The 27,510-nt window shown below is 41.3% G+C and overlaps 1 protein-coding gene across 1 annotated transcript; it reads left to right on the plus strand.

Moving 5' to 3' along the window:
* Nucleotides 1–153: 153 nt before the first annotated feature.
* On the plus strand, nucleotides 154–23,288 carry OBI1 (ORC ubiquitin ligase 1). The gene is made up of 6 exons (XM_052785923.1): nucleotides 154–277; nucleotides 4,968–5,103; nucleotides 6,081–6,172; nucleotides 7,813–8,061; nucleotides 11,412–11,500; nucleotides 20,943–23,288. Exons 1-6 carry the CDS (start codon nucleotides 206–208, stop codon nucleotides 22,444–22,446), a joined length of 2,142 nt encoding a protein of 713 aa, XP_052641883.1. The 5' UTR covers nucleotides 154–205; the 3' UTR covers nucleotides 22,447–23,288.
* Nucleotides 23,289–27,510: the final 4,222 nt, after the last annotated feature.

Raw genomic sequence — 27,510 nt, forward strand, 5'->3', positions numbered from 1 at the left:
CGGCGGGCAGAGCCGTGAGGGGCCGGCGGCTCCCGCCCGCCCTCCAGGGGAGCGCTGCAAAAGCGCGCGCCGCCTTCCCTCCGCGGGCGGCGGCTTGGCCTCGCCGGCTTGCCGTAGCGGGGCTGGCAGGGGGCCGGGGCCGCCGCCGCCGCTACCGCCCGCCCGCCCGTCCGTGAGACTTCCGTGCTGGCCGGGCCGGGCCGCGATGGCGCAGCACGGGCCGAGCGTCACGCTGTCCCTCACGCTGCCCATCACCTGCCACATCTGCCTGGGGAAGGTAACGGCGTCGCCGCTGCCCTTCCCCCTCAGCCCGGCGGCGGGTGCGGGGAGGAGGGGAGGCCCGGCCCGCTCCGCTCCGCTCCGGCCGGCGGCTTCTCGGGGGGCCCCGCCGCGACCCGCAGCCCTGACCCCCACCGGGTTTGTCTCTTTTAAGGGACGGCGGCTTCGCGCTGGGAAGAAAGTTGGGGCGTGGGGTCCCTTCCCCGAGGGGGGGTGAGGGGTCCCGCCTCGGGGAGGAGGGAATCCCGTCTCCCGGCTGCGGGCGAGGTTTGTTGTCACCGTTGGGGGCGGGCGGGCGGGAACCGTGAGCCCCCCCACACACACACCCCCGGTGGGAGCCTCCCGGGGGTTGTTAGAGGGGGCTGGGGGCCACAGGCCCCGAGGTCGCTCCCGCGCCGGAACGTGGGTGTACGTATGGGTCGCGGGTGAAGGTTTTGAGGTTTGTTTTTTTTCTTCCGGTATCAGTAGGATAATCTGCTTTAAAACACGAGTTGAGTTTGTCTTTGAGCGTGGTGCTGTGTCGTAGAGGACAAGTGAAAAAAGCGGGGATGCGTAACCAAGTGGATTTAAAAAGTACCGAGCAAAACTGCAGCAGTGTGGAGAAAAAGTTTCCGTTTCCTCTTTCTGACCCTTTCTCAGTCCCTTTCTCTTCTCCCTCGGCAAGCGGAGTGCTCTTGCTAGTCTGTTGCCTGAAAGCCCCAGAGCTAATTTCATAGCTGTCACTAATTGCTTCTCAAATTCTTTGCTCATTCCCCACTACTCTTTTTTTGCTCGTTTCCCCGCGCTCCAAAACAAAACAGACCTCTTAAAGCACAACAGTAATTACAAGGGAAGAAATGGCCTTTTATGTTTGTACTCTGGCATTTACTGTCCGGTTTCTTTCTACCTCACGTGGCCTTTACTCTGAGACGGTTTCTGCTGGAGTGATAACAAAAGAATAGGCGCGTTTGATGTATAAAGTAGGTGTAGTGCTGGCAGTGAAAGCAGTCAGACGTCTCCCTTTTCTCAAATCTCTTAACTCGGACAAAGTGATGCTTTTAGCAACCATGTTTACTCATTTCTTGGCTTTTCTGTGGAAGCCAAGCAAGACTTCCTGGCTGTGGCCCTGTTACCTCTCCTTTTCTGTTTATCTGTTTAATGAAAATGCAGGAGAACACAAATTTACTGTGTCTGTAATGCAGAGTGGATACTCTTGAAAAAGAGGAGAGCGAGATCAAACTGACAACGTATTTGCTATTTGAATCTGACCTAGGTATTCACTCATATTTTGCTGTAATGCCACTGGCTTATTTCAAGCCACTGCTTCATACTTCCACTTCTTTTCTGGAGTTGGTCAGGAGCTGATGTGCCTGAGTTTGTACTGGAAGAGATTTCCACGCTCTTCTTGCTTGGTATCTTGCATTGAGGTTATATATTAGCATTATATAAGTGAATCTACTGGTGATATCTGTAATAAAGGTATTTGAATGCTTTCCTTTTTAGATGCGTGAAGCTGTTTAAATTTTGCCAAAGTTGACAGCTCTGGCTGTCCTTTTTTTGATACATATCTTTGTCTCTAGCTTGGAACTTCATTGAAAAACTTCATCAGAAAAAGCTCTTCTCAAGAGTAAGGTTAGAGGAAGAAAAAGTTACTTAGTTTAAATTAAGAGAAAAATCTTGCCAGTTTTGTCCTGTCTTGGGGGGGGGGGGGGGGAGCAGAAAGTGTCATGGAGGGTTGACATATACTAATACTTCTGTGATTTGTAGCGTAGGCTTCAAATTGAGTAGAAAGCCTACCCTACAATCAGAATGTACCTCTTTCTATCTCTGCAAAATTTGCAAAGGACTGACTGCAAAAATAGGAACTATTCTCTGTGCATGATGGTAAGGAGATAAAAAGAGATATTGAAGAGAAACTTATTCAATAATGTCAACCAATCATTGTTTTTAGTGAAGCAAAAATCTTGGCGGGAGGATGGGACACGTTAGCCCATTTTGTTAGGGTGAACAGTGTCGTAAAGTATATTGGCAAGATGTGCAAATAACCATTTATAATAAGAGTTAATTGCTTGATAAATTTCATGTTTGTCACCTGAATGTTCTTTTAACACAGTCTGGGCTATCTTCTAACATATCCGTATTCATAATTAGTGAGCAGATCAGAAGCTATCTGCACCGGGCTATTAGATTTACTCATCCTAGAATGACTGAAGGTCTCTGTCTCTCCTGTTGGTTTTGGTGTTGACAGCTTGCTTGGGCACTGGCACACAATTCTGTGTGTGTTGAAACCCCCTAGGATGTCTGGGGATTTGTTCACTGCTATCCGTGTGCCTGCTCTTCCATGCGCCTGCTCCTCTGTTAATACTGCTTGAAGGTCCAGAAGTGCCTTCAAAGTGACATAGACGTGTACAGGATTTGATTTTGATCTGCCTGAGTATCGCATTATGTGTGGGGGCAAAATTAGGAAATTGCTTAAAATCATCGAGCTGATCAAGCCATCCTAAGCTGTAGTCTTTCTAGACATTATGGTCGATTAAGGAACCGAAACTGTATTGTAGTTCAAGTGAAATGCGTTTTTTAGTAATGAGTATGTCACGATCCCCCACCCCCCAGGCTTGTCACAGTCAGTGGCTCAGGGACTCGGTGAAGGGCAGCAGCACCCCCAGCCATTGTGTGGCATTTCAATAGCGGCCGCGTGGATTGCTTTGTGTGCATCCTGAGCCAACAAAAGTATAAACCTCAGCCCTGAAATGAAACTTGTAAAGGTGTGTAAATCAGAAGCACTGTACCCTGGAGAGTAATAAATGTGACTTACTATTTTGCTAGAGATATGGAGTAATCATTCACTTGCAAGAAGTGCGCTTCCATGTCAGGTTTGGGGTAACTGAGGGTCTCTTGCTCCCCAGGGGGGAGACCTGCACTCCTGAAATGTCTTTTCCTGTTTGGATTATTTTATGTTATTCTGCTCTGTATCCTGTCATCGCCATCCATATAACTGTTCTCTGAGTAAGAAAGGAGTAAGGCTAGTGAAAAAGTTGAGGTTTTTTTTCTTCTAGCTGCTGGTGGGAAAGCTGGAGAAAGTGCTTTTTCTGGTAAAAAGCAGTAAATAACAAGATTATTTTTTTTAGTAATTGAAATTGTAATGTTTAAATGTTTCCAAAGCATTGGTGTGCTAATGCTTGCATTAATCACAAAAAAAGCCTCCTTAATTAGAGGTGAAAGTATGCAGACACTTGGAGAAATTGCTTAGTCTCTCTCTATTCACACCTTCAGTAACTCGAGTTTCTGTCTGTGTATAGGTAAATCCTTTGGCTCCCAGGACTGTCATACAGGAGATTTTAAAAATACTGTGAATCCTGTAATGTGACAGAGACATAAATAGTAAATGGGAAAAGAAGCTGACAGCTCTGGGCCTTAATTCAGATCCATGTGTATTTCAGTGGTAAAACGCTTGGTTTTTAGCTTGCGCAAGACTGATTGTATGGGTATGATTACTACAGGACACATCTAATCTGTTTTCCCAAGTGGTTATCGGCTGTCCTTTGCAGTTGCTTGCTTCTCCCTGTCAACATTTCATTTTTCCTTTTTAGTTTCACTACTTTACTAATAGAATGAAAGAGGAAGATCTTGGGGATGATGAGGACTTCATTTAAAGTTGAAAGGATTCTCTTGAACTTGGGTTTTAAGTGCCACACAGTAGAATCTAAAGTAATAGATACTGATACCTCTGTGTCTCAAAACGTGTTTCTTGGGCAAAATAATTATTTCTAAGACCCTTAACACAGATACTAATGTTAAGTCTTAAGAGATTTGACAGTGTGTATTACAGTAGGCTGTAACAGAAGCTGCAGTAAGGCATAGATATAGGGGAAGGTCTTTTACTTCCATATCGTATTTGGTCCCTGTGTGCACACTTACTTTCGAACAGGGTTTATAGTTAAATGACAAGAGAATAATGCATTGTCATTAGTATTTTCTAAAAGTTTGTTTACCCTGCAGTTTTGGAAGGGGAGAGAAAGCTTCTTGAAAGGATCTGTGTCTGATTAGAATATTTAATCCTTCAGTTAGCTGCTCTGTTCTTGGGTAATGACTTATTTAGTAGCAATGCATATCTAGCAGGCAGCTTGAATTAGTGATTGCTGGTTCATGTTTCTGCTCTGTGGTTTTGGCCCTTATCCTTTTTAAATCTGATTTCCATGAAGCCGATTATGTGCAGGCTAGAGTTAATCTGCAACACCATCCGTTTCAGCAACACCTCTTCCAAGGCAAAGTGTTGGTTGTTGCCAGGAGCAATCCCTCATTCCCTTGCTTTTGGAAATCAGTTAATGCGTGTCTTTTGGTCTCCTACCTAGGGACACAAATGCATTTCACTGGAGTGGTTGGCTGCAGTTCTTGGAGGTTGTGGGGTGAAGGAAGGGTGCCTGCCACACTGTGTATTAATGAGCTCTTGGAATCGAGGACCTTAGTTTTGCAAAAATGGTTATAGCTTTGGTGCCTTCAATAATAGGGGAGTTTGGTGTTGTGAGTGAGGAGGTTACTCCTAGCTAGCCCTGTGAAACGAGTGTCTCTTTCCTGCAAGACCAGACTTGCACTGAGAGATGGAGTAGTGTATTTTCATACCCTGTTACCTGAAAGAGTTTTTAAGTATTCATAGTGTCTTTCTGTTTGCTTTCTTTTAATTTCTTTTTTTTTTCCCTTAATACTAAAAGGTCCGTCACCCGGTCATCTGTGTCAACAACCATGTCTTCTGTTCCATTTGTATTGAAGTGTGGCTGAAGAATAATAATCAGTGTCCAGCTTGCAGGATTCCCATCACACCTGAAAATCCTTGCAAGGAAATTATAGGTAAGGACAACTTTAGGCTTTGAAATAACTTTCTGGTATTTGCTGCTGGAGGAGATTCTTTTGAGTCCAAAGTTGTCTGGATATTTTTTCCTCTGTGTGTTTTTTTACTAGTGTCTAAGGAAATTCTGACTTTAAATCTTTCCAGAAACATACATAATAGCTATAAGGTAAAAATTCAAAAGATGATGTGTATATTAATGGCTAGATTAATCAAAGGCAGCAAGTACCCCGTGGCTCTAATGATTGTTTTTTAAATTGTGGTTGGACGGTGCCTTTAACTGAAAAAAATGCATCTCACTTGAAGTACTCTACCTATGCATTAAAACCTGTTGACCTAAAACAACAGCATTCACCTGAGAAATAGCGTACTTAAATCCAGAATCTTGAATGTATGCGGTCTTTTTTCTTTTTATTTTGCTTGTTTGTTTTGTTTTGTTCATCATTTCCTCTGTTTTGCTTTATTTTTAAGAAAATGTCTCTTAGCACAGAGCTACAACAGCTGAATGTGGATCTGAACTTCCGCAGAGCTAGGAAATACCGTGATCTTTATTTGACGTAAAACATCAGCTCTACCATTTGGTTCTGAGAAAAAAATATATCTGAACAATCTTACTTCAGAAACTTACACTATCTTGTACTAATTAAATGTATGCTTAGTTCCCGCCCCCCCCCCAACTCTGTTTTAATAGTATGGTCTTAAATAAGATAGGATTCTGTCAAGGAAAACACAAAGTTGAAAAATCAAAAAGTTGTCTTCCTGCTGTGAGGCAGGATTTTGACTTCAAACATCACTAGATACTCCTGTTTAACGTGTTCTGAAAATGACAGGACTTTAAATCTCCCATGGTAGTAGATTGGTCTAATATTAGCTGTATTTGTAGTTGATAATATGAAAAGCACTGTAAGGTGGATTACTAGTATTGAATTGACTGAAAAAGAAGCAACGTTAGTGTTTCTTTCATCCTGTGCTGCTTTAGGAGGAACGAGTGAAAGTGATCCTATATTTAGTCCAACAGTCAGAAAACACCTACGTAAAACAAGGCTTGAATTGCTCCACAAAGAATATGAGGTAAGGACATGAGGAGTGTTGTGACTTTACAGATGAACTGCAACTGTTAAATTACTGCATACAACTGGTCCTTTTGCTTTGAGTCCCATTTTTAATTTGAGTAAAGGTTTATACTGGACCTATATGAAACTCAGCTGTGTTAAAATCCCACCTTCTGGCTAAGGTTACAAAAGAGCATTTGCTGGTGCTTGAAGTGGTCCCACTGAAGTCACGGTGATATTCTCTCAATACTACAGGTAGCCAAGTACAGCCAATTCTATAGTTTTGTGGGAATTCCACCCCCAGGTGGTATGGGAGGGTTTTCTTTATGCATATTGGGTGTTGGGGGCTTTTTGCTTTGTCTTTGATACAAATGCAAACATTTTCTGAAGTAATTCCCTTGTTGCTCAGGGAGACTAAATTCCTTCTTAAAGAATATTGCCCACTGTAACCTTCTGGCATAGGTTAATTCTTATCACTGTTGCTTTATTGTTTTCTGAAAGTGAATGCTTGGAAGTTTATCTCCACTCTCCTGCTGGAAAAATATTCTCTTAGGAAGAAGGTGAAAAGGTGTTAATAAGGAATATGCTTAGCTTGTTTTCTCAGCTGTTGTTTCCGTAGTAGCAGCAGTGTGAACGCATCACATATTTTGCAAGAAAACCTGTCTCAGGGAAGAGGATGAGAGAAAGGAAACGGACACTGTGTATATCCTTAACACTGGGGAAGTAAGGGCTGTCTTTTATGACAAGCTTGCCTGTATCTCAGCTTCTTTCATCCTCTGTGAAAGGAGGAGTCAGGAAAAGGAGGTTCCTTGCCTTTCTATTCAGTCAACTCCAAAATCACACAGATAGGCATAGGATAACACGAATCTCTTCAAAAAACTAAATTTAAAATGGTTGTTCTTGTGCGGGGGGTGGGGGAAGCTTGATTATTTATGCAAATATGCCTTGGATTTATGTAAATGGCATATATGGCCTCTTTTAGTAATCTGACCTTGAGCAACTCAAGTATTTAAGTTGGTGAACAATGTAGAATACACGTTTTCAGGAAAAATTACTTCTTTTATCCCTTTAACAACAGGCTTTTGAAGGTTTTTGCTTCTCTGTGGCTTCAGACCGATACAGCCAAGAGCTTTGTCCTTTGCATTTTGAGTCTTTCCTAAGATGTTGCTACTTTCGTGTAGCTGGAGCAGCCTCTTCCAGGCAGTGTTCTGTCCATTTTGAATCTTGAGACTTTCAGCATCCGAACATGTGATGTTTCAGAATGATTATGAGAAAAACATTCTCAAGTAACAGCAAATGAGTCAGCAGAGGACGACCTTAAGAACATTCTTGATACAGGAAATCCTCCCACAGAGTGCCCTAATAATAGATTCATGTTGCTGAATGCTTTGAAGCTTTTGGTCTGCCCGCCAGTTTGTTCAGGGTCCTTTATGTAGTCAAGGGATTCCCTTCACTAAAACCTTGACTATGCTTGAGTGTGCAGGTTGATTAAAATCCTGCCTAGAGCACAATACATAAGCATACTTAGATATATATGTAAGTGAAGGCATGCATCTGGGCTTGCCAGAACCCATGTTTCTAAAGTGCTGTGGGAACCTGCCAGTATTATTTAATTAATCTCATGCATTATTTTAATTCCTGAATTTCTGACACCTTTAGGATGAAATAGAATCCCTGCAAAAAGAAGTGGAAGACCTGAGAGGTAAAAATCTCAGTTTACAGACACAGCTGAAATCTCTTCTGGATCCTACAGCATCAGCTTTGTCTTGCCAAAATGAGGAAACTAGCCAATCAGCAAATGAAGCAAGTACCCGTGGCCCAGAAACCCCAGAGGAATGGAGCAAGAAGCTGAAAGCTGCCAATGATATATATGAAAAAGTGATGGATAATGTGGAAAAGCTAAAGGAGGTAATAAATACATTTCTTCCTCTATCTTGTAGTGTAACTGTTTCGTGTTAGTTAAACAGGAGTGAGAGCTAGCATGACCTCTGGGTACTTCATAGATCCAGAAGAAAGAGGAAGAAATTGAATTCCAGTGACTGTTGGTATATCATAGTATTTCCATATAGCCTTTGCAAGTGTCAGATGTTATTGCTTGTTCCAGTGAGTCTTGTATGTGACTCTTCCTCAACTCCTCTGTCACTCTATGGCTGGGTAATTGGATTATAGCAGCACTTGTCACCAGTATTGACGACCAGATTTTTCAGGCTTGCAATAATCTATATAATATATCTATTTTACAACATTCAGTGGCCAAACACAGTACAGTTGGCTGAGGCAGATTTTGCACTATTGCCCTCCCTGCTAGCCGATATTTTTGGTGCAATTTGCTGAGACAGAGTAACTTGACCCCTTGACCGAAAATAGACAAGCTTCAGCATTTTATGACCAGAAGATCCTTTACTGGAAACCTGCAGCATTTTTGTACATCTTGAATGTAATATAAAAGAAAACCTGGTACTGCAGAAGGAGGGATGCAAGAGATAGTCATGTGAAAATACATCTAAATAAAAATATCTTGCAAAATCTACCTGCAGGCACAAGAAGGATCACCTCAAACATTGAAGAAGAGTGAAATTTCGAGACTAATTTGAAAGGCAAGGTGGAAAGAACTGGACTTGCATTTATTCAAAATGCTGCCTTTATTTCCTCTATTAACAGTCCTGGGTTGCCTCCTGCAAAACCTAAGTGTTACGTGTTTAGGACTTTTTTTTTTTCCTTTGTAAGCATTAATAGTGTTTACACTTTTCCTGTGCTACAGACTCAGAGGTCCACATTATACTGTTCTGCCATTCTGTTGTTGTTAATGCGACACCTCTAGATTTGCCTCTGTGTAGTCTAAAGCAAATTCTGGCTCTGATTGGACTGTGTGATAAACACTAAAAGAAATAAACTGAGTTTCCAAAACAGACTTAAACTTTACAGGCTGGGACACATCTTCTGCCCTCCTAAGAGGATCCCAGGAGCTTCAGAGTCACTTGTAGTTGGCAAAAGGGGAGTCTCAACGAAGAGTTCTTGTCTGCGTAATTTTTTTTGTATTTTTTTTTTTCCATGAAGTTAAACTGTAGTGCCTCTTTTTTTTTGTGGTGACTAAGGTTTTTAAGTTTTTCCCTGGGTAAGTAAAAAGAAGAATATAGCAGGGACTGAGGGAGGGGTGTGTTTGGGTTTTTTTCAGTGCAACTTCAGCCTTAGCAAGAAAAGGGTTTTAAGTTTATGGAGTCTCTGAATTTAGTTAAGGGTTAGATATGAATAGAGGTTTAGATGGGTTTTAGGGACCAAGTCTTAAACTGTGACCATAGAATCATTTAGGTTGGAAAAGACCTTTAAGATCATTGAGTCAAACACTGTATTCCCATCTGTTCCCTGTTCAACAGCTGTTCAATTCCAGAAGTACCTAAGTCACTTGGCTCTTCTTTTAGACCTTGTTTCACTTCCGAGTGTGCACTGACCAACCCCAGTCTCAACGGCAAGAGCTGTTCAGTCTGAACAGCAAGACCTCTTTCCACGTACGCTTAATCTGGAACCAGAAACCTTATACCCTAAAGTACCTGACCCAGGAGCTTCAACCACCCATTGCTTCCCAGTGGCACAGGGTCCCTCAGAAAATGTGGTTGCCATCACTTTCTTTTTAAAACCAGACTCAGTCAGGAAATAACAGCCACCTTTGTCATTTATCTTTTAATGTCTTAGAGCAGAGACTCCCAAAGTAGGCATTATTACTTTGAGTGGAGTTGTAACAAGTATGGAAGAAGACCAGTAGTAGAAGTACTAGACAAAGTACACTTAATAATGGGGTTATATGAACTCATTAATCTAGACATTGTGCTGCAAGTGGGGATCCCTTGCAGATTACTGGCTTGGAGGATAGAGCACTGTCTGGAAGAAGGACACCAAAGAGGTTCAGTCCTGCCTTGCCACATGCCAGATGGATGCCCTACCTACCAACTCTATGCAAGTCACGCAATTTCCTATTTGATTGTTTAGCTGGGGGAACCGTGTCTCTGGAAGGAGAGAAAGGTCTCGGCCATGTTGTCAAATGGTTTGATGCTCCTTTGGAAGTGAGGTGTCCTGGATTCTTACTCATTGCTTTCAGGATAGTTTTTTGTGCTTTTATTTTTTTAAACACCAAATAATTGTGTTATTGAGCCCTGGGCTCACCCTTGCCATTCCTTCTTTACCAGAAGTCTCTGTAAGTCTCTATTTACTCTTTCTGCCCCTAGCAATATTATGGTGTTGGGGGGGGGGAGGAGGATGGTGTTTGGTTTTTTTTATTTTCCTGCTCCATTCCCCCTATCCCCCACTGTCTTAGCCTCACCTGGAGAAGTTGCTGGGGATATTTCTGTAAGCATTTAGAGTTTTCTGCCTCTCTCCTTGCACTGTTTGATGCTTCTGAAAAAGTACATTTCACTCCTGAGCCCAGTTGCATAGCTCCTTCTTTGGATCTAACTCTAGATCATACTTCTATTATGCAGTCGAAGTATCATCTAATTGAGACTGTGAATTACAAGTCCTGGACTAGTGGTGCCGTTTTCAGCATACGGAGATTGAGCAGACTATGAAGTGCAGAGTATTTTCTACTTGTTAGGATAGTGGCATTCATTGTTCTGAAACACGGCGGCAGGAAAGCTTCTCTTTATATGAAGTATCTTGTTAACAAGGGTGTCTGCTGAACTGAGAAGAAGGAATTGACCTCAATTCAAGGAGTAGGAAGGGTTGTGAATCGGGAGTCCTAATCACAGCATCCTGGAAGAAAATGAAGACAGACTGCAAATAGCTTGTCATAATGGATTTACATCCTCAGGATAACTATGCTTTAAAAACAAGCCAAAAACCCCAAAGTAATCTTACTCTAATTTGGAATGGGGGAAGCTGTTCAACATTAGTTTTGCTGATACCTGCACATTGTAATGTTAATGTACTTAACGTATTTAGTCATGTGGAAAAAAAAAAACATGGAATTGCCATTAGTACATCTCCTTAATGACTTTCTGTGCTAACTAACATAGCTGTGTTTATTTCCCTAGATAGGACACTTGCGATGTATTTTGGGAATATAAATAAAAAATGTCTGTTCGCTATTCAGTTTTGCAAGCCATTTCCCATGGTGATTTTTAAGTGGTGTCCCTGTCTGAAGGCTGTTTCCTGCCTTCAGATTTCTAGTTCTATCTCTTTAAAAAGGAGAAACAGCTTGTCCTATAAATTTTAGAAGTCATTTCTGTTTTACTGTATACTTATTTTTTTCCTTCTCTTTTCCTTAGGCAAATAAGAAACTGAGCATGGAAAACAATAGCCTTTTAAGAGAGAATTTGCGACTAAAAGCTGAAGTTGATAGTAGATCACCGCAAAAGTATGTGAATATTTTAAAAGCTACCATATTTTATTTATGAACTGTTTAACTGTTGTAGGACTTTAACCTAAAACTGTGGTGGTGTACATGGTGTTGCGTATGAGTCTCCAGGTAGACTTTAGAATTTTTATCCTCATAGACTTGGGTGACAAATGCAACTTACAGAATAGCAGCAAGTGTACAGTGAAGGAATGTGACATGACTACAAGTGCTGTTCCTTGCGTTATCTGGCCAATATTGAAGGACTGGATTTATTAGTTGAATTCTACAGTTAACTTACTTTTGTAATTCGGAAATTTCTAAATCTAGTATATGGTCAAAGTAGAAGGTCTGTTACTGAGTGCAGATGTTCTGGTTGTTTGTATTTGGTTTTGTTTTGTTCTTCCTTTTGCTGCCTTCGGGGTTTGTTCTGTGGACTTAGGCTCCCTGTTCAAGAAAGTCCCTGATAGCTTTGTGTCTGGGCAAGATATGTAGAATCGAGCTTCTGCAGCATGAGAACATCGTTCCCAGAACTGACACCTGTGTTTAGTACTCTGTTTAAACAGTTAAAACATCAACAACAATGACCTCAAAAAGCAGAAGCTTTGCCATACTAATTACAGCTGTGTGCTAAGGTACCTCTCCTTGAAAGTACTTTGTGAAGCAACATGTTCATATTTTTAAAGTTGTGTTCCTTTCTTTCATTGGTTTTCTACCTTACTTCTCTCATTGGTTTAGAACTTAGAAAGGTAAGAGCAGCATTGGCTGAAGGTTTATACGGTGCTTTTGAGGCAGGGGGTTGGGGGGCTCCTGTGAAATGTGAGAAGAGAGCTCTCTGGATTTTATTCTAGTTCACAACTCACTTGCTGGAAGATTAAATTCATCCTTATAGAGAGCTTGCTTGCCAGACTGTTTGTCATTCAAGACTACAGGAAAGAAGATGCATGATCCTTGTGCTATACTGTTAAGTGCATAAAAGTACATTCCACCCTGAAGTCCCCTAATAAGGGAGATAGAGCCCTGTTTAAGGTCTTGGAAATGGAGAGGGCTTTAATGGCATGGAATATCTTTTCCCATAAGATTCAAGAGTGAGTTGGCAAGGATAGCAAACTTGAAAAATAAGTAGTTATAACTAAATAAATCCTAGAAAAGAAGAGCTAGAAGAGACCAGGTAATCTAACTTGATTTTTACTTTACTGATGTCAGGTAAACTCCCCAGTGGAGAGAATTCCCATTTCTTCTAGCTTGTGCATGCTTTACCATCCTGTTGGTCAGGAAAAATTAGATACCAGAGGGGCGGAGGCATGAAGAGCTAGTTTTTGTTGCAAGCTGATTATTTTCCCATCTTTTGCCAGTGTGGCCTAAAACAATAGCTGGTCACTTTCTTCTTTAGAAGCACAGATATAGCCAAATGTTATTAGAAATTGGCCAGTGTCGAGGCCTGTTTTGCAACCCAGATGCCAGCTAGATTGGCCTGTCCGTGTCTCTACTATTAAACTTTTTTTAATTTTTTTTTTTTTTTTAAGTCTCCAGAACAAATAGTAACATCCTAGCTCCCTGTTGGGAATGATCTTTGGCCCATGATAACTCTAGAACTGTGCATGGGAATTGAGTACGTGCGTTGAATCAGGCTTAAACTGGGCCAGGAACAATTCAAACACTTCAGGAGGATAGACAATTGCATGTCTGTACCCTGCTTTTGCTATCTTCAGCTTTGGTTTTACTTTGAGCCCAGTGGTATACTACAAGAATTTAAGTATATGGAAAGAAAAATTTGCCATGGAAGAAACCCTTCCACACCTTAAATTTAGCAATTTTGATTCACCCTACCTATACCCATTCAGTCCTAATCATGTCTTCTAGACTTGAGTGCGCCCAGTTCTTCTAGATAAGTGTGACTTAAGAAGTAAACTTCTGATATACTTGGTTTTGCTGTACTCTCGTGGCTCTCCAGTGTCGATGGCTTTCTGAAGCAATAATGCTTGGAACTGGGTACTAGATTCCAAATGAAGCTTCAGTAGCCCTACATTGAACAGAAAAACTGTCTTGTGTCTTGCTACATCTTATATTGATATCTTGCAATACGCTTTTTGTTGCTTCCTTTTACCTGGCACTACTAGCGCAAATGGCCCATACCAGTTCTGCTAAATAGCTACTTAGAAAGTTACCTTCCTACCTCATTTTGCATTTGTGCTGCTAATGTCCCCTTGCAAAGTGTGGGACTTTACCCATTAATTGGCTTTCTTCAGGCTGATGTTTTGATGCACATGTCAAACTTAAAACAATTCTTTTGAATTCCAGTAACATCCTTCAGGTGGTAGGAAGTCTCTTCCGTCTTAGTGTTGCTGGCAGACTTTATAAATTAACTTTCATGCTTGTAGTCATTAGTCTGGTCAATATTTAGACCAGACCTAACATCAAGACAGTTTTTAAATGTTTTTCCAGTTCTGATGACAAACTTTGACAATATCTAAAAAGTCTTTCAACTAGGCTTCACACACTGAGCAGGGTTTGCAGTAACTCTTTTCTTACCTTGCATATGAAATCAGAATTGAAGGCATCAGAGCCCGACAGTGTTGCTATAATTAAACTTTTCTGTGCAGGTACGCTGATTTGCCAGTACAGTTGTTTCACTCTATTCAGAATTGTTCAGAAGGTAATTTTTGTAAAAAGTTTCTGAATGGCTCTCTAGTGCAATTTAATACAGCTGCCGGTTTGGATCTTTGGAACTTAGTGTCAGCAGCATTGTTTCATTTGTCATGTATTTTTTAGCTTCAGATTGTCAGGTATGGATTTGTGCTTAAACAACTGGCTAGATAACTAACTAAAACTTGTATCAAATTGTTTTTGAAAGGATTTGTCAGTATTCAGTCCCCTTATCCCAAATACAGTTCAATTTTTGCATGATGACACTGGGGCTAAATACCACAACCTAAATTATTTTAGTAGGCTTTCCTTTAAAGCAAAGGAAACACTGATGGCAGGTGAATGATCCCTTTGTAACACAGACTCTACCTCTGACATCACAGGAAAAATATAATTAGCCTTCTTCAGTGGTCAATAAAAAACTTTCCTTTTATCATAGTCTTGACTTGTTTTTTCTGTTTCCATTAAAACCTGCTGAAAAATGTTATTTATGTCAATAAAATTGACATCGCAGCCATGCCAGGGATTTTTACACAATTTTTTAATTGATGATGCTGATTGATTAGATTTTTTCTTTTTTTTTTTTTTTTTTTTCCCCCTGAAACATTTCTGAGAGTAGACCTTCACCAGAATGCCATACAATCACATAGTTGGGACATAGTTCTGAAAATCAAGTAAAGTAAGTTTCTTCCTCTGATTCTTACCAAAGACCTGCATTAGTCTCCCCTTTCTTAGGCAAATCAGACCGATTGTTTGGTGGTTGTTGCTTGCTCTTTGGTCTTTCTCTTGAGTGATTTTCAGTGGCTTCTATTTTCCTGATACAGAACAGGAAAACTTCCAAAACTTGAGTTTTGCAGGATGATAAAGCCCTATTACTTCCAGCTCTACTTAAAATAGAAAACTGTTAGGTCTATTGGCAAGGCACAATGGATCTAAAAGCATTTTTGGCAAAGGGATGTTTGCTTTTTACCTGAAGGAAAATAACTAACAAGTCCATCTACTCCAGGGTATAGTGTATTTTATGAATGGTTAGATTCAAATTAGCTTGAACCAGACTTCTAGGCTTCCTAGGAGTCTTTTCCCTAAATATTTAATTTCTTCTGCCAGTTAAAATCCCAGTCTGAAAAACTATCTGTAACATGCAGAAAATTGTTGTGTTATCTCTTTTCTCTGGTTTTGTGAGTTGTTTTATTGTTTTGTTTGGGTTTTTTTCTCCTTTCTCCTGTTTTACTGTTTATCTTGTCTAGATTTGTGACTTCAGGTACCTGCACACTGAAATCTAAGGCTGTTGATTTTTTAGGTAACTCTATACAACATCCAATTTTTATCTAACTCAAATGTTTCCACTTATGCCAGACTATTTAATTCGGTCTGCATTTCACTGAGCCTACAAATAGGCTTCTAGTAGCCTGTGTCCAGGGTGCAGAGGGTAAGAATGCTGCTGTCTTCCTTGATAGAAAACGGGGTTTCTTTCTCAGCTCCCTGCAAGCTTGCTGTCCCAGAGGAGCGACACTTTCAAAGACCAGCTGCAATGTGGCCTTAAAAGTAAATAGGAGAAAATGCTATTTAGTAGCCTTCAAAACAGCTTTGAGTTCTTGAGTCATAGCATTAAATCCTAAGGAAGCACCCACTCCAGATGTGAAGATCTAAACCTTAAGCAGGTGGGTAAGGACATTCAGATCTCACTGCTTGGTTTTGTGGGTTTTCTGGTGGGTTTTTTTGTAGTAATTCTGTGTTAATCCTTTCTGGCTTATGCTGTTCACTGACCTCAGGTATAATCTGGAAGACCAGTGCTGCTTCAGTGAAAGATGTTAAATGTTTGGAGAGGCTTTGCACATTTGTCTGAATTCACCCAATTCCCTAAGTGAAAGGAGAAGCTCTTTTCAAAGAACGTACCTTGACTATTCTTTTGTTCAAATCCTGCTGCTCTACGGTCATCCAACAAACAGTAAAGCTTAGCCTTACTCATGTGATGTGAAGGAAGTGGATTTCCCCGATGTTCAGGAGAGATTTCATGAAGAAAGCCGTGTGTCCTCCAATTGGTTTGTACTCTGAATCGTGCGATGGAGGGGATTTACTGCCCAGTATTTGCTCATATTGAAAATAACTTGTTCTTTTACAAACTTAGAAAATTAGCTATAGCAAGTGTTTCTACTGCTTCCTTCAAGAAGGAGCAGTTGTATGCTTTCTTCTGTCAGCCAGCCTGGTCTGCAGAATGGAAAGCAGTAGTAGGCTATACCCAGGCCTACCTCTTCAGTGGAACCAAGTTCCATTACTGATTTTTTTTTTTTTTTTTTTACTTTTTTCTGGCTTCAGATCTTAAATAGAGCAACATGCTTGAGGTATAGAGGTATATCTCTTGACTTTTTTTTTTTTTTTTTTTTTGCTTGCTAGGAAAAGGTCCCCATCTGACAGTAACTGGGTTTTCTTCTTAAAAATGCCTATGCAAATATGACTTCCTTTTAAGGCAATTGTATATAACCTGGGATATTGTCAAGATGTTGCTGCAGATCACCTTTCATAGTGGATGTAGAGGATGGTTGCAGAACTTGTTCTTGTCCAGCTGCATCTGGTACATGATACCACAGAAGGGCTGTAGAAACTAGTGGGGCTTTCAGCTGTTTTGTTCTTGGGTTTCCTAGCCCTTTCTTCCCATCTAACTGCAGAACACAAGTGAAAAATGTGTATCTAAATGGTGGGACTGGGTTTGGTTGTGCACACTGGCATTGCCCTGACCTCCAGCTGTGACAAGGCCTGACTGTGCCTTGTCATTTCCCACTTCTCACCCTTGGTCTCCTTTGGAGGATGGATCATGCTCATGTATCTGAGCCACAGAGCGGTCCCCAGTCTGGGCCATCAGTTGATTAGAACTGAAGAGTCATCTTCCATGGCATCCTTGCAGCCCCAGTCTTCTGTAAATGGTTATATAGGAAAACTATTTGCTGCAGCTGCTTGCCCACAAAGAGAAATGTTTGTTTGAGGTTGTGTGGTTTTAAACTGAGTTGACCGATCTGCTACAGTCAGTGGTCACTGATGTGTGAAAATAAAACCCTAAAGCTGAATTTGCAGAACTGATAGGTAAGAAGACAAGAAACAACTGAAGAAGTTTTTCTCTTGTAGGTGAGAGACTATTAAACTTCCCAAACTTCTTCAGGAGTACTCAAACATAACTGAGGGAGTGGTTGTGGAATAATGTGAAAGAGGGTTACTCAAACATTATAGCTATAATGTTAGTTCTTCTTGCTTGCTGTAGGTGAGACTGCAACTTTCTGATTGGTGTCAAGTTAGAATCATGCTGGGACAAGAAGGACTCTGACTGAAGAAAGGTCCTGAAATACAAGGTTCAAGTGCTTATCTAGACATGCAGTATCACCTCAGACACTGTAGCATATCCAGTACATCTGCCTGGGGCTGGCAGCTGTGATACAGGACCTATAGGGCACCTATATACCTCCAGAGTGATAGCTGGAGGCCAGCAGTCATGTAAAAGACCTTAGGCCATCTAAAACGTCACTAGGTGTCTGTGTTGAAGGATCCAAATCCCACCTGAATGTCTTTTCTATTCACTATAAGAGTGACCACTAGTTTCTCTGGCCTTTCAGTTTTCTATAGAAAGGATGTACTTGAAACAAATGTAGTGATACAAAAGCATTTTTAAGTGATACAACTAGAGAACAAGAACCTAACGCTGAAAAGACTTTGTCCATGCGTGAGGATATGAAAAGTGCTCTTTACCACACGTATACTGAATACCTTAACTTCTAATGAAGAATATATCAACTTGTTACCGAGTGTGAAATGAGTCAAATACTTCAGGAAAAATAATTTATCTAGAGTGTCAGGCCAAACTTTAAATTATTTTCATCTAACTGTACTGCATTCTATTATTATCATCACCAGACCATACGTTTTTGGCTATGGCACAGCTCACTGTACATCTGAAGGGAAAAGAAGAGGAAATCTCTTAGGAGAGTGGTTTGGTTTGGGGAGGTGGGGAGGGTTTTGGCTTCTTTAACCAAAACATGCATGTCTTTTAAACTGTTTGCTGACCTGCCAGATCAGTTACTAAACCACCTATGTCATGCTGTGGTCTGGAGTAACTGGTTTAAATATGTGCGTTGTAATACGGCTGTCTTAAAAATCCATGTCCTTGAAAATCTGGGAAATAAATGCATGCAAGTCTCAAAGCAGGAACAGAAAGCAACTACTGTTCTGGTGCTTAACTGCAGAGGTAACTGTTAGTAGGCAGCATGTCATATGCTCCATTTCTGAAAACCAAAATTCCCAACCACTTCCCTTTACAACAATTAACATATTAGTGATGCTATTTGGCTTTGAATGACACACTGTATTTTTTCTTAACCTGAGGACACTTGTTACAAAAGTTGCACTTGAGAATACAGTGGTTCTTCCTCATAAGCAAATCTCAGGCTGTCACTAATGCTATTTGCATTAAATAAACATATTACAGCATTCTTCCATTAAAAAGGAATTGCCAGGTATGCATATAAATGTAAACATGTTTAATTTTTATGTCAAAGTGTCTGTCACAGCAGACCCCAGAAAATCTTGCTTATTTTACATAAGCATTTTTCCCCATCTCTCACTTGGCTATTAAGCTAAATCGTATTTTTGCATCATTTTTATGTCCTTTATTAAGCAGCGTAGGGTTCACTCCTGTAAGGCTGTGTGAACAGGTCTGTTAGAGAAAGGCAAAATAAGTACTTTTGGATCACCCAAGGAAGCAGGAAGGGTCTTGCTTGGGCTCTGCTGTGCTGCAGTGGCTCCTTCAGTATTTTAAACCAAAATCTGAGTTCCTTTTACTGAAGGAGGGAATAAGCCAAAATGTGTTGTATATGAGGATGCTTATTTCATTGTAACCCCCTTCACCTGAAAATATAATTGAAACATTCCTGAGCTGTCTGTGATTCCGCTTTTATGTAGTTTCATAGGGGAGAGGGAGGAAGTCTTGTGCACCTTTTCTCACATTTCCCTCTTGCATGCAGCCAGAAATGGAGAAACTGCTATAATCAATTGAGAAAACTTGTTACACATAGAGTAAGCAAATGAAAAATGGTCTGTCTTCATTTTTATGAAGACAAAGGTAATTGGGTAGAGGTAATACAGAGGTGGGAGGGTGCTTGCCTCGATAGAGTTCCAATCCAGCCAGCTTCTTTCAGGGGAAAAAAAATCTTACTAAGTGAACACTCCTATTCTAAATATAAAACTACTACCTTGCCATTTTGTGTCTACAAAGCAGTGAGTGGCACATACCAAAACTGTGCAGAGCTTAGGCTGATCTGATTTAAAAAGTAGTCTAGTAGCAGTTCTGTGAAAGAACTGACTTAGACTGTTGTGTGAGTCTTCCCCACCACTGAACCATCTACACCAAAATCTTCAAAAGTCCTTTAAATGTGCAGAAGCAGTTGAACGATGAGTATGTCAGTAGATGTGGTCGCTCGTGCCCAGCTTGTTTGGGGCTTGTGATACCTCTTATTCCTTTCCCAGACTGCTCACTTAACTGTATTGCAGTTGTCAGCATAGAGCAGTTTCCTACTGCTTTGGCCCTAGGAATTGAAGACTACCTTCAGACCTCACTGGTCTAAGGGTTGCAGTGGGAGCATTTTGCAAAGTAGTGAGGGGATGGAATGGGGAAAATGGAATGGGAATTCCCTGTGACTCTGAAAGATGCAGAGGGAGGGACAGACGGACAAAGAAACAGGGTGGAAATTCCAGGCAATGTTTGTGCTGGAAGAGCGAATATAAACTTGTGCTGTAACATGGAGCTGCAAGATGGAAAGCGGAGGTTAGTGTAAGCCCACGTACACAATTGTCATTTCTTTGTGATAGAAAACCTTACGTGTCAGAGTTGTAGGGTGGCTGCAGGTCCTTCCCTCCTTCCTAATAATACCAGAACTTTAATTGTTTTTCCTTTCTGTAAATTGAAAGCCTTGAATGGAGCAGGGAATTCCCTGGTGCCTACCTGTCAGTGACAGGTTAGAATTAGTCGGGGCATATAGCTGAAACCTTCACCTGCCCTCTGGGGAAGGTCAGTCTTGAAAGCTGGTGGAGGATGGGGAAGGCAAGTCTGTATCTTGGCAGTTGAAAATGTGCTCAAGCTGGAAGACCCACAAACACCGAACTTTCACAAACCACAAGCAGCAGGTTTTTTATATTGGAGTCAAGGAAGAAATTAGATTGTTCCGGTTGTAAGGCTCAAAAAAACAAGTAACTCTGAAGTAAGTGGAAGTACCATCCACTCGATGGCCAAGGAAAAGCTGTATATCTAACAGGAGCATAATTGAAATGGTCTATATAAGTATTTAAACCACCTCAAAGGACTATTGCAATTTCTGAATTTCATATTGGCATTTTATATTTGGCAAGGTGACATTGTGTAAGAAATGTATTGTAAAACACTGCTGTACTGTAGGAAAATGATTGAATGTAAATATTTCAAGATGTGGACCACTGTTCAAATGTTACCATAAATCTTTGCCATTGTTTTAGGGGATAATTCTTCATGCATATTTGAGTTGAATTGATAGAACCAGCCCCTGGAAGGGTAATCTGCTTGTTATTGCCTTACTACCACTAACAGTTTAATTTCAGCTTTTCAGGTGTTCACTCCACCTGTACATTATATATGAGGATTTTTTTTCATAATTAGCAGAGAAAGTTCTGACTTTTGTTTTCAAATCAACACAATGTTTAATAGCTTTGTTCTTTCTTGAAATAAGCTTGCAAAGCACCATGAGAATGTCTTTTTCGAGCTTAATATTTTCTTTTTTTTTTTTTTTTTTTAAACTTCTTGCAGGTTTGGTAGGTTTACAGTAGCTGCACTTCAGTCCAAAGTAGAACAAAGTGAACGTGAAATAAACCGTCTAAAAAAGGCACTGGAAAGAAGTGATAAATACATAGAAGAAATGGAGTGTCAGCTTTTACAGCTGAAGAATGCAGGCGAAGGAACCCAGACGGTGAGTGCTGTTAGTGAGAGAGCGCTTTCCACAGATGCTAAAGGAGCTGAGAGCAGTGAAGATACAGCATGTTTGAAAACCCAAGTTGAGGAGAAAAAAGCTTTGACTACCAGTCAAAGTCCTGACAGTCTTGAACAGCTGACAAGTGGTGGAACTTGTTTAAGCTCTTCTAGTCAAGATGGTTCAAATGGCTCAAATACCCAGTGTGCCCCAAAGAAAGAACTATTTCCAGGATGTCATGGGGTTCTCCTGGATGAAAATACTACAAATATGGATGCCTGCTTAGAAGAGCAGTGGAATAAAATTGAGGAATGTACCCCATACAAAGATGAAGAGCTTTATGATCTTCCACCACCGTGCACTCCTTTTCTGTCTCTTAGTCGCCTTCAGTTGAACACTCCTGATGGAAAAGAAAACGCAAGGAAACCATCAACATTCCTGAGAAAACTGAAATTTGAAGAGTTTTGTGACACTTCAGATGACTGTAGCAAAGATTCTCCAGAACACAGCACAAGCAGCTGTAATAGCGAAAAGAAGCTGAACTGTTTTACTACAGGAAAATCAGGTTTTTGGGGGACCTGCCCAACAAATTTTGCCGAGAACTTAGATTTTGATGAATCAGAGCAAAATTCAGTAGCTGGTCAGTCTGATGAGACATCAGCAAAGTCCAGTGATAAAACAAGTTCTTGCTTACCTAAAAGGTTACATACTCTTTGCTCTTCTGAAATGAATCGCACAAGAACCTCCAGTGAGGCATCTATGGATGCTGCCTACCTCGATAAAATTTCCGAGTTGGACTCAATGATGTCCGAATCAGACAACAGCAAGAGTCCGTGCTATAATTTCAAGTCCTCCGATGTTGATAATTCTTCAAAGTCAACAGAGTGCTCTAAGCTTCTAAATGAAACTGAGAAGAAACTGGAAGAGATGAATGAGGAACAGAATATGAAGTGTCCAGAGACAAGTGATCTAGCAGTTGACAGAGCTGGCTGGAAACCTGCTATGTTTTCCATCCTCTCCCCATCTGAGCTAGATATGAATGACCACTTTCCACTGTTTACAGGCCAAAACGTAGTGGCTAGTGATATCAAACCTCCAAACTGTTTATTTCAAAGAGACTTTTCCCAGAGTTTGCTATTCAGTAACTCACAAAGGTTGTTTGAGGAACAAAAGTTCAGTTCCTGCTTTTTAAAGATGTCACCTGACCTGCACAATCAGCTTAATCCTCCTTGGGTGTCTTCCTTTATAACTGAAAGGAAAAATAAAAATGTCAGTCAGTCGACCAAGAGGAAAATTCAAAGCAGCCTTTCCAGTGCTAGTCCATCAAAAACCACCAAAAACTGACTCTACTTGGAAATCAAACGTGACTCAAAGTCATCAACCTGCAAATGTTTAATATTTACAGGTGAACTTAATTTTTAATGACTTCCATGCAATCTGATCCTGCCTTTTTTGACTAGGTGAAGACTGAATGTTCCCTTGCCCATTACAGGCTCTTTCCTAGGGAAGAACCATTCCAGATTCTTTTCTTTTGGCTGGGCATTTTATTTACTTGGGGGTTTTGGGTGGTTTTTTTAAGTTTTCAGGTTACATGATCTTCCAGTTGTGAGCACAGCGAATGACTCCCTTGAACAGGACAGTTTTAAGTGGTCTTGTCAAATCAGTCATTTATGTAAGAATTTGTTTTAAAGGTTACATTTCCCATTCCTAAAGATTACATTCTGTGCGTGTAAGGCAGCTACTGGCTATATATCCTATGGATTCATGAAATTGCTATAAAACAGTGTCAGTTTTGCCATAAAACTTGCCTCCCAGAGGAAACGTTGCTGCTTGGACTGTTTCATAGCACTGTACTGTATTGAAACTCTTGTTTTAAGTGGGTGTAAGGTAGCAGCCTCTTTCTTTTCAGGGTTACAGCACTTCAGTTAGAAAACATCTCCTCTTTAACACTGCAAACATGGATTGTATTTTTTGAAGTTAAGCACAATTTTTAATTTAGTTCCCAAAAAGCATTGTTATTCTAAACGTGTTCAGTATGCCTGTATAGACCATAAAAATGGGTTTGTATGCTAATGTCTTGTTTACCTAATGTGCACTGAACATTTTACATTAATACTGTACCATTTTACATTAATACTGCATGCTTTTCTATGTGAATTGAATAAAACATGTTATAAGCACTGTAATCCTTGATGCTGCCTCAAATATTGAATTAGCAAAAAGAGAATGGGGAAACTTTTTTTTTTTCGTAATTTGGAAAATACCTAAGTTTTGTAAAACATAAATGTGAGCTTATTCACAAAAAAAAAAAAAAAAGCAAATCTCCCTTCCTCCTCCTTGTTAGACATATTACCATTCTAGTGTCAGCATCGATACAGTTGATGGAAATGGCTTTCGGCCTCTCTGGAGGTGACTCTTCCATAAAGTATTGCATAGGTCAACATAATGTGATGGCCTACTACAGGCAGGAGACCTAATTAAGCAGCAGAGCAAAATTGGTTTCTTTGCATTATTGTGTTTAAGTTTTTTTAAGGGCATATTTAATTGCAAGATGCAGGGTTTTCTTTCTATATAGGCCTCTGACGGCATTTCGTACAAACAGACTTCCTCACTTCATCAATACCTGTGATATGAAAAATCTATATGCTGCCTTTTGTCCCTTTGAAAAGAGGGATAGCCACTTGGAAAATTTCAATAGGCTGGCTCATCTTTAGTAAAGTTAAGTCCTGTAAGTGGTTTGAACAAGAGCTACATTTGACATTGTAATGTGTGCATGCATTCATGCGATTGAGTGTGTTCATCTTAAACTGGGATTTTACTTTTTGAGAAACTGCTTTACCAAAAAATCATCATGCAAACCATACATGCAAGGACCCTTTCCTGGTGACAGGCAGGATGGCATTGTGCTTTCATACACTGCTTTCAGTATACTGCTTGAATTTTAATCTTCACAGAAAAATCTAGTTGTTCAATTTTAACATACTTTTCAGAAATCACGGAGCTGGCAAAACCATCTGGACATGAGCTGCTACTTGATTTGACTAGTTTTACTAGTAAGTCAAAAAATGCTCCCATGATCTGACTCTTTGGGAGAAGAGGCAAGGGCTTCTCAATATACATCTCTATTACTTTCTTAAAACATCCTTGTATTGCAAAGCAATTGCAAATATGCAGTAAGTAAGTGTTAAGGTCCTTGTTTTGTTTGATTGTGGGTTTGAGGGGGGTGCATTTATGGGCTTCATTTTATACTCCAGTATACTTCTGATACTCAGCTAATTTTCAGTGATGGAAACGTGAATAAAACTGGTATCATACCTGAAATCAAACTAGAAAAAAGGAAGATGTTGGGGTTTTTTTCATGCTACTTTCTAGTCCTTTGGACAGGAATGCTGCTTATGGACTTGCTCTTCAATATGGATATTTTGACTTTACATGTTATGCAACTTGAATGGATAGAAGAGCCGAGCCTAAGGTTAAAAAAATGCTGAAGATCAAGGTCATAAACTTCATATCTTACTCTCAAGTGGGGACAGAGCGAGGCATTTCAGGCCAAGTACTGGCTTTTCGCTTGGAACGTTTGTGGGAGCACGTACGTTGTCACCTGTAGCCTCCCGGCTCCAGGCTGGTAACTTCCTACATTGTAGGAAGAAAGTTACCATAGTTATCCATAATTACTTGATTTCCAAGCTCTCTTGTACCCTCAGACCTCAGCTGCACATACAGTGAGCAGATTGTGATTGCATCCAGTGCTGTAAGTAGGAGCATTTTATGTTTCACAAGTTGTAAAGCTGAAACAGATCAGTCTTGTTTTGCTTGGCTGGGGTTTGGTTTGGTTTGGTTGGGTTTTTTTTGGGGGGGGGGGGGGTGTTTTTTAATGGAGTGTTTTTAAACAACTACCACACTCTTTAAGTTCTGCATCTGATTTGGTTAATGTAGATTGTGTTCCTTTTGGCTTAAATTTTGACAGTGATTGGTGCAGTTATCAACTCAAAAATTTAAGCTATATGTAATGACTAGGGTTTCTTCAGTTAGAAATTTGTTGGCCATGCATGGGGTTTCAGTTCTCCAGGCTGCATTCTGTCAGTGCTGTGCTTGCTTAATCTCTTGCTGCACTTGCCATGCTCTCTGAATAAAAGGGCCTAAATGAGAGTTCATTGCTGTTAATTTTATATGATAATTACCTAGTTCTGTAGTAATGTGGAACTGTAATACACAAGGTCTAAAACTTAACTATTACAATTTTGATTAAGACAATAGATGTTTCAGGGTGATGCAGAGATGAGATCTATGATGTCTTATGATATTTAATAGCTCGTAAAATTTTTACCTCATCTAATAATGCTTACTGTACTAAATATGAGGCAACTTGCAGGTTTTAACACAGGAGAGCGTTCTCCAGGAGTGTTGGTAACATGAGAGAGTGAGATTGCTACCGGCCTCGGTTCGCTGCTGGTGAAATCTGTTGGGTTATACCTTAGAGCAAGAACGCCAAGGTCTGGTTTTCACTTTGTTACCGGCAGTTTTAGCTACACGCAGTCTGGCAAGTGACCTGCTTCTCCATGATGCCCTGAAGGCCATGTGAGAGTCTACTTCTGCTTGCTATTGCTTCCTCAGATGAAAGGCTGCTGGAACAGCTCTACCTACCAACACCAGCTACTGACTTTGGCTGTGTTTGGTTTTGAATGTGCTTTATTGTCTGTTCTTAAAATATCTTTTAAAAAGGGGGGCAGGGGGCCAATGCATAGCTTGTATATGCAATACAAGGAGTGCTTACTTGCATCTCCCTTCCCCCTTCATTTCACAACTGTTTCCCTCACCAAATAATGCCATTTAAAGGCAGTTCAAACCAACTAAGTCTGATACTAATTCTTGCACAGCATCACGGTCCTGCCTCTGACTCCCAGCAGCCATAGGCTTGAAAAACACACCTCTTCACACACCTTTTCTATACTGTAGTTTGGGTAAATGTTTTGCAAACTATCAAGATGATGCTTCTTCCTTGCTGCTTTTGGCATGTGTGAACAGACCAAGGCTTCTCCCTTCCCCATCCCAGGTTTGGATGAGAGGAAAAGAATCTCCAAGGTAACTTGATGTGGGGGTTCATGGTCATCCCAAGGACTGCCCGCAGTGAGAGGTGATAAGCAATCCCCTCTGGCTACTAATCTAGGTCTGGCCCTTCCTGTGCCTTGCTCCCTTGCAGCAGTCCTGTACCACTGTGATGAGCCACCAGCATGTCAGGTCTGGCCTAAAGGGGTGGCCTGTCTGTCCTGCCTTCGTGCCCCAACATCGAGCTATTGCCTCAGTGTCCCTTAGCTCTAACTGGAAAAGCCATCTTCATTAGCTGAAGGATGGAGGGAAAAGGACATTTGGCAAAGGGGAAAGCTTGCGTGTGCTTTGACACTCGTGAATGTAGCGGGAGATAGCAGGGGAGGATGAAACCGGGCTGAAAAACAAATGAAGTTTAGTATTCCGGGGGTTTTTTCAGCTTTTCTCAGTAGAAGGCGTTGTCTCCTCTCCACTGCTCTTACAGGCTGTGTGGGTGCCGTCTGCTGTTTTTCAGGGAAGCCAGGCGGGCAATGTCAAAATCCACTGGGCAGCTGCCACTCGTACCTGATGCTCAGCGGGTCACCGGGTGCCGGTTTCAAGCTGCCAAAATGTGCCGGGGAATCCCGGGGGCCGGGCCGGACGAGAGAGGTCCCTGTCCCTTTCCCGGCTCGCTCTGCCCTTCAAGCACCTCCGAGGGCCGGGCAGCTTCGCGGCGGTCCCGACCTCGCTGAAAACGGTGTCAGGGATTTTTTTTTTTTTTTTTTTTCTTTCCGTCTCCAAATTTTGGGGAGAGAAGTACTGGCGCAGGCTGCCAGCCGCTGGCAGGACGGTGGCGCGGAGTCCTTCTCCCCTGCCCGGAGGGTGGCGAGGGGACCCGCCTGCCGCCATCCCCTCCCGCCTGGGGCTCCTCGGCACCCGCCTCCACCTCCTCGGCTAGGATTAACTTAATTAACCGGCCCGGGCCCCGCCGCCGGCCTGCCCGACCCCAGCTACGCAGAAAAGGCCGGGGGAGGCCGAGGTTTCCCTCCCCCGTCGGCCGCAGCCTCGGTCCTTCCCCGGCCTCCCCCGGCCCACGCAAAGCCTCGTCGCGGGGTTCCCCCCCCCCTTCACTGTTAACAAAACCTGGTGATTAAGACGCGAAACTAACAAAGAGTTTTTCTTCCACCTTAACCTTGCACACAATCCTTTAACAAATTAATTAATCCTAATGAATTAACACTTCATTTATTTAAACGCGCTACAGTTCATGAATTAAATTTTCATGCAGTGATTAAAGGCTGTTAAAATATGCATGATTTCGTTAAAATTTTATAATAAATCAGGGCAATGTGTTACATGACAAGGCAACTACTTCCCAGCCCC

The sequence above is a fragment of the Harpia harpyja genome, chromosome 4 (assembly GCF_026419915.1).
Source record: "Harpia harpyja isolate bHarHar1 chromosome 4, bHarHar1 primary haplotype, whole genome shotgun sequence".
Taxonomy (NCBI): Eukaryota; Metazoa; Chordata; class Aves; order Accipitriformes; family Accipitridae; genus Harpia; species Harpia harpyja.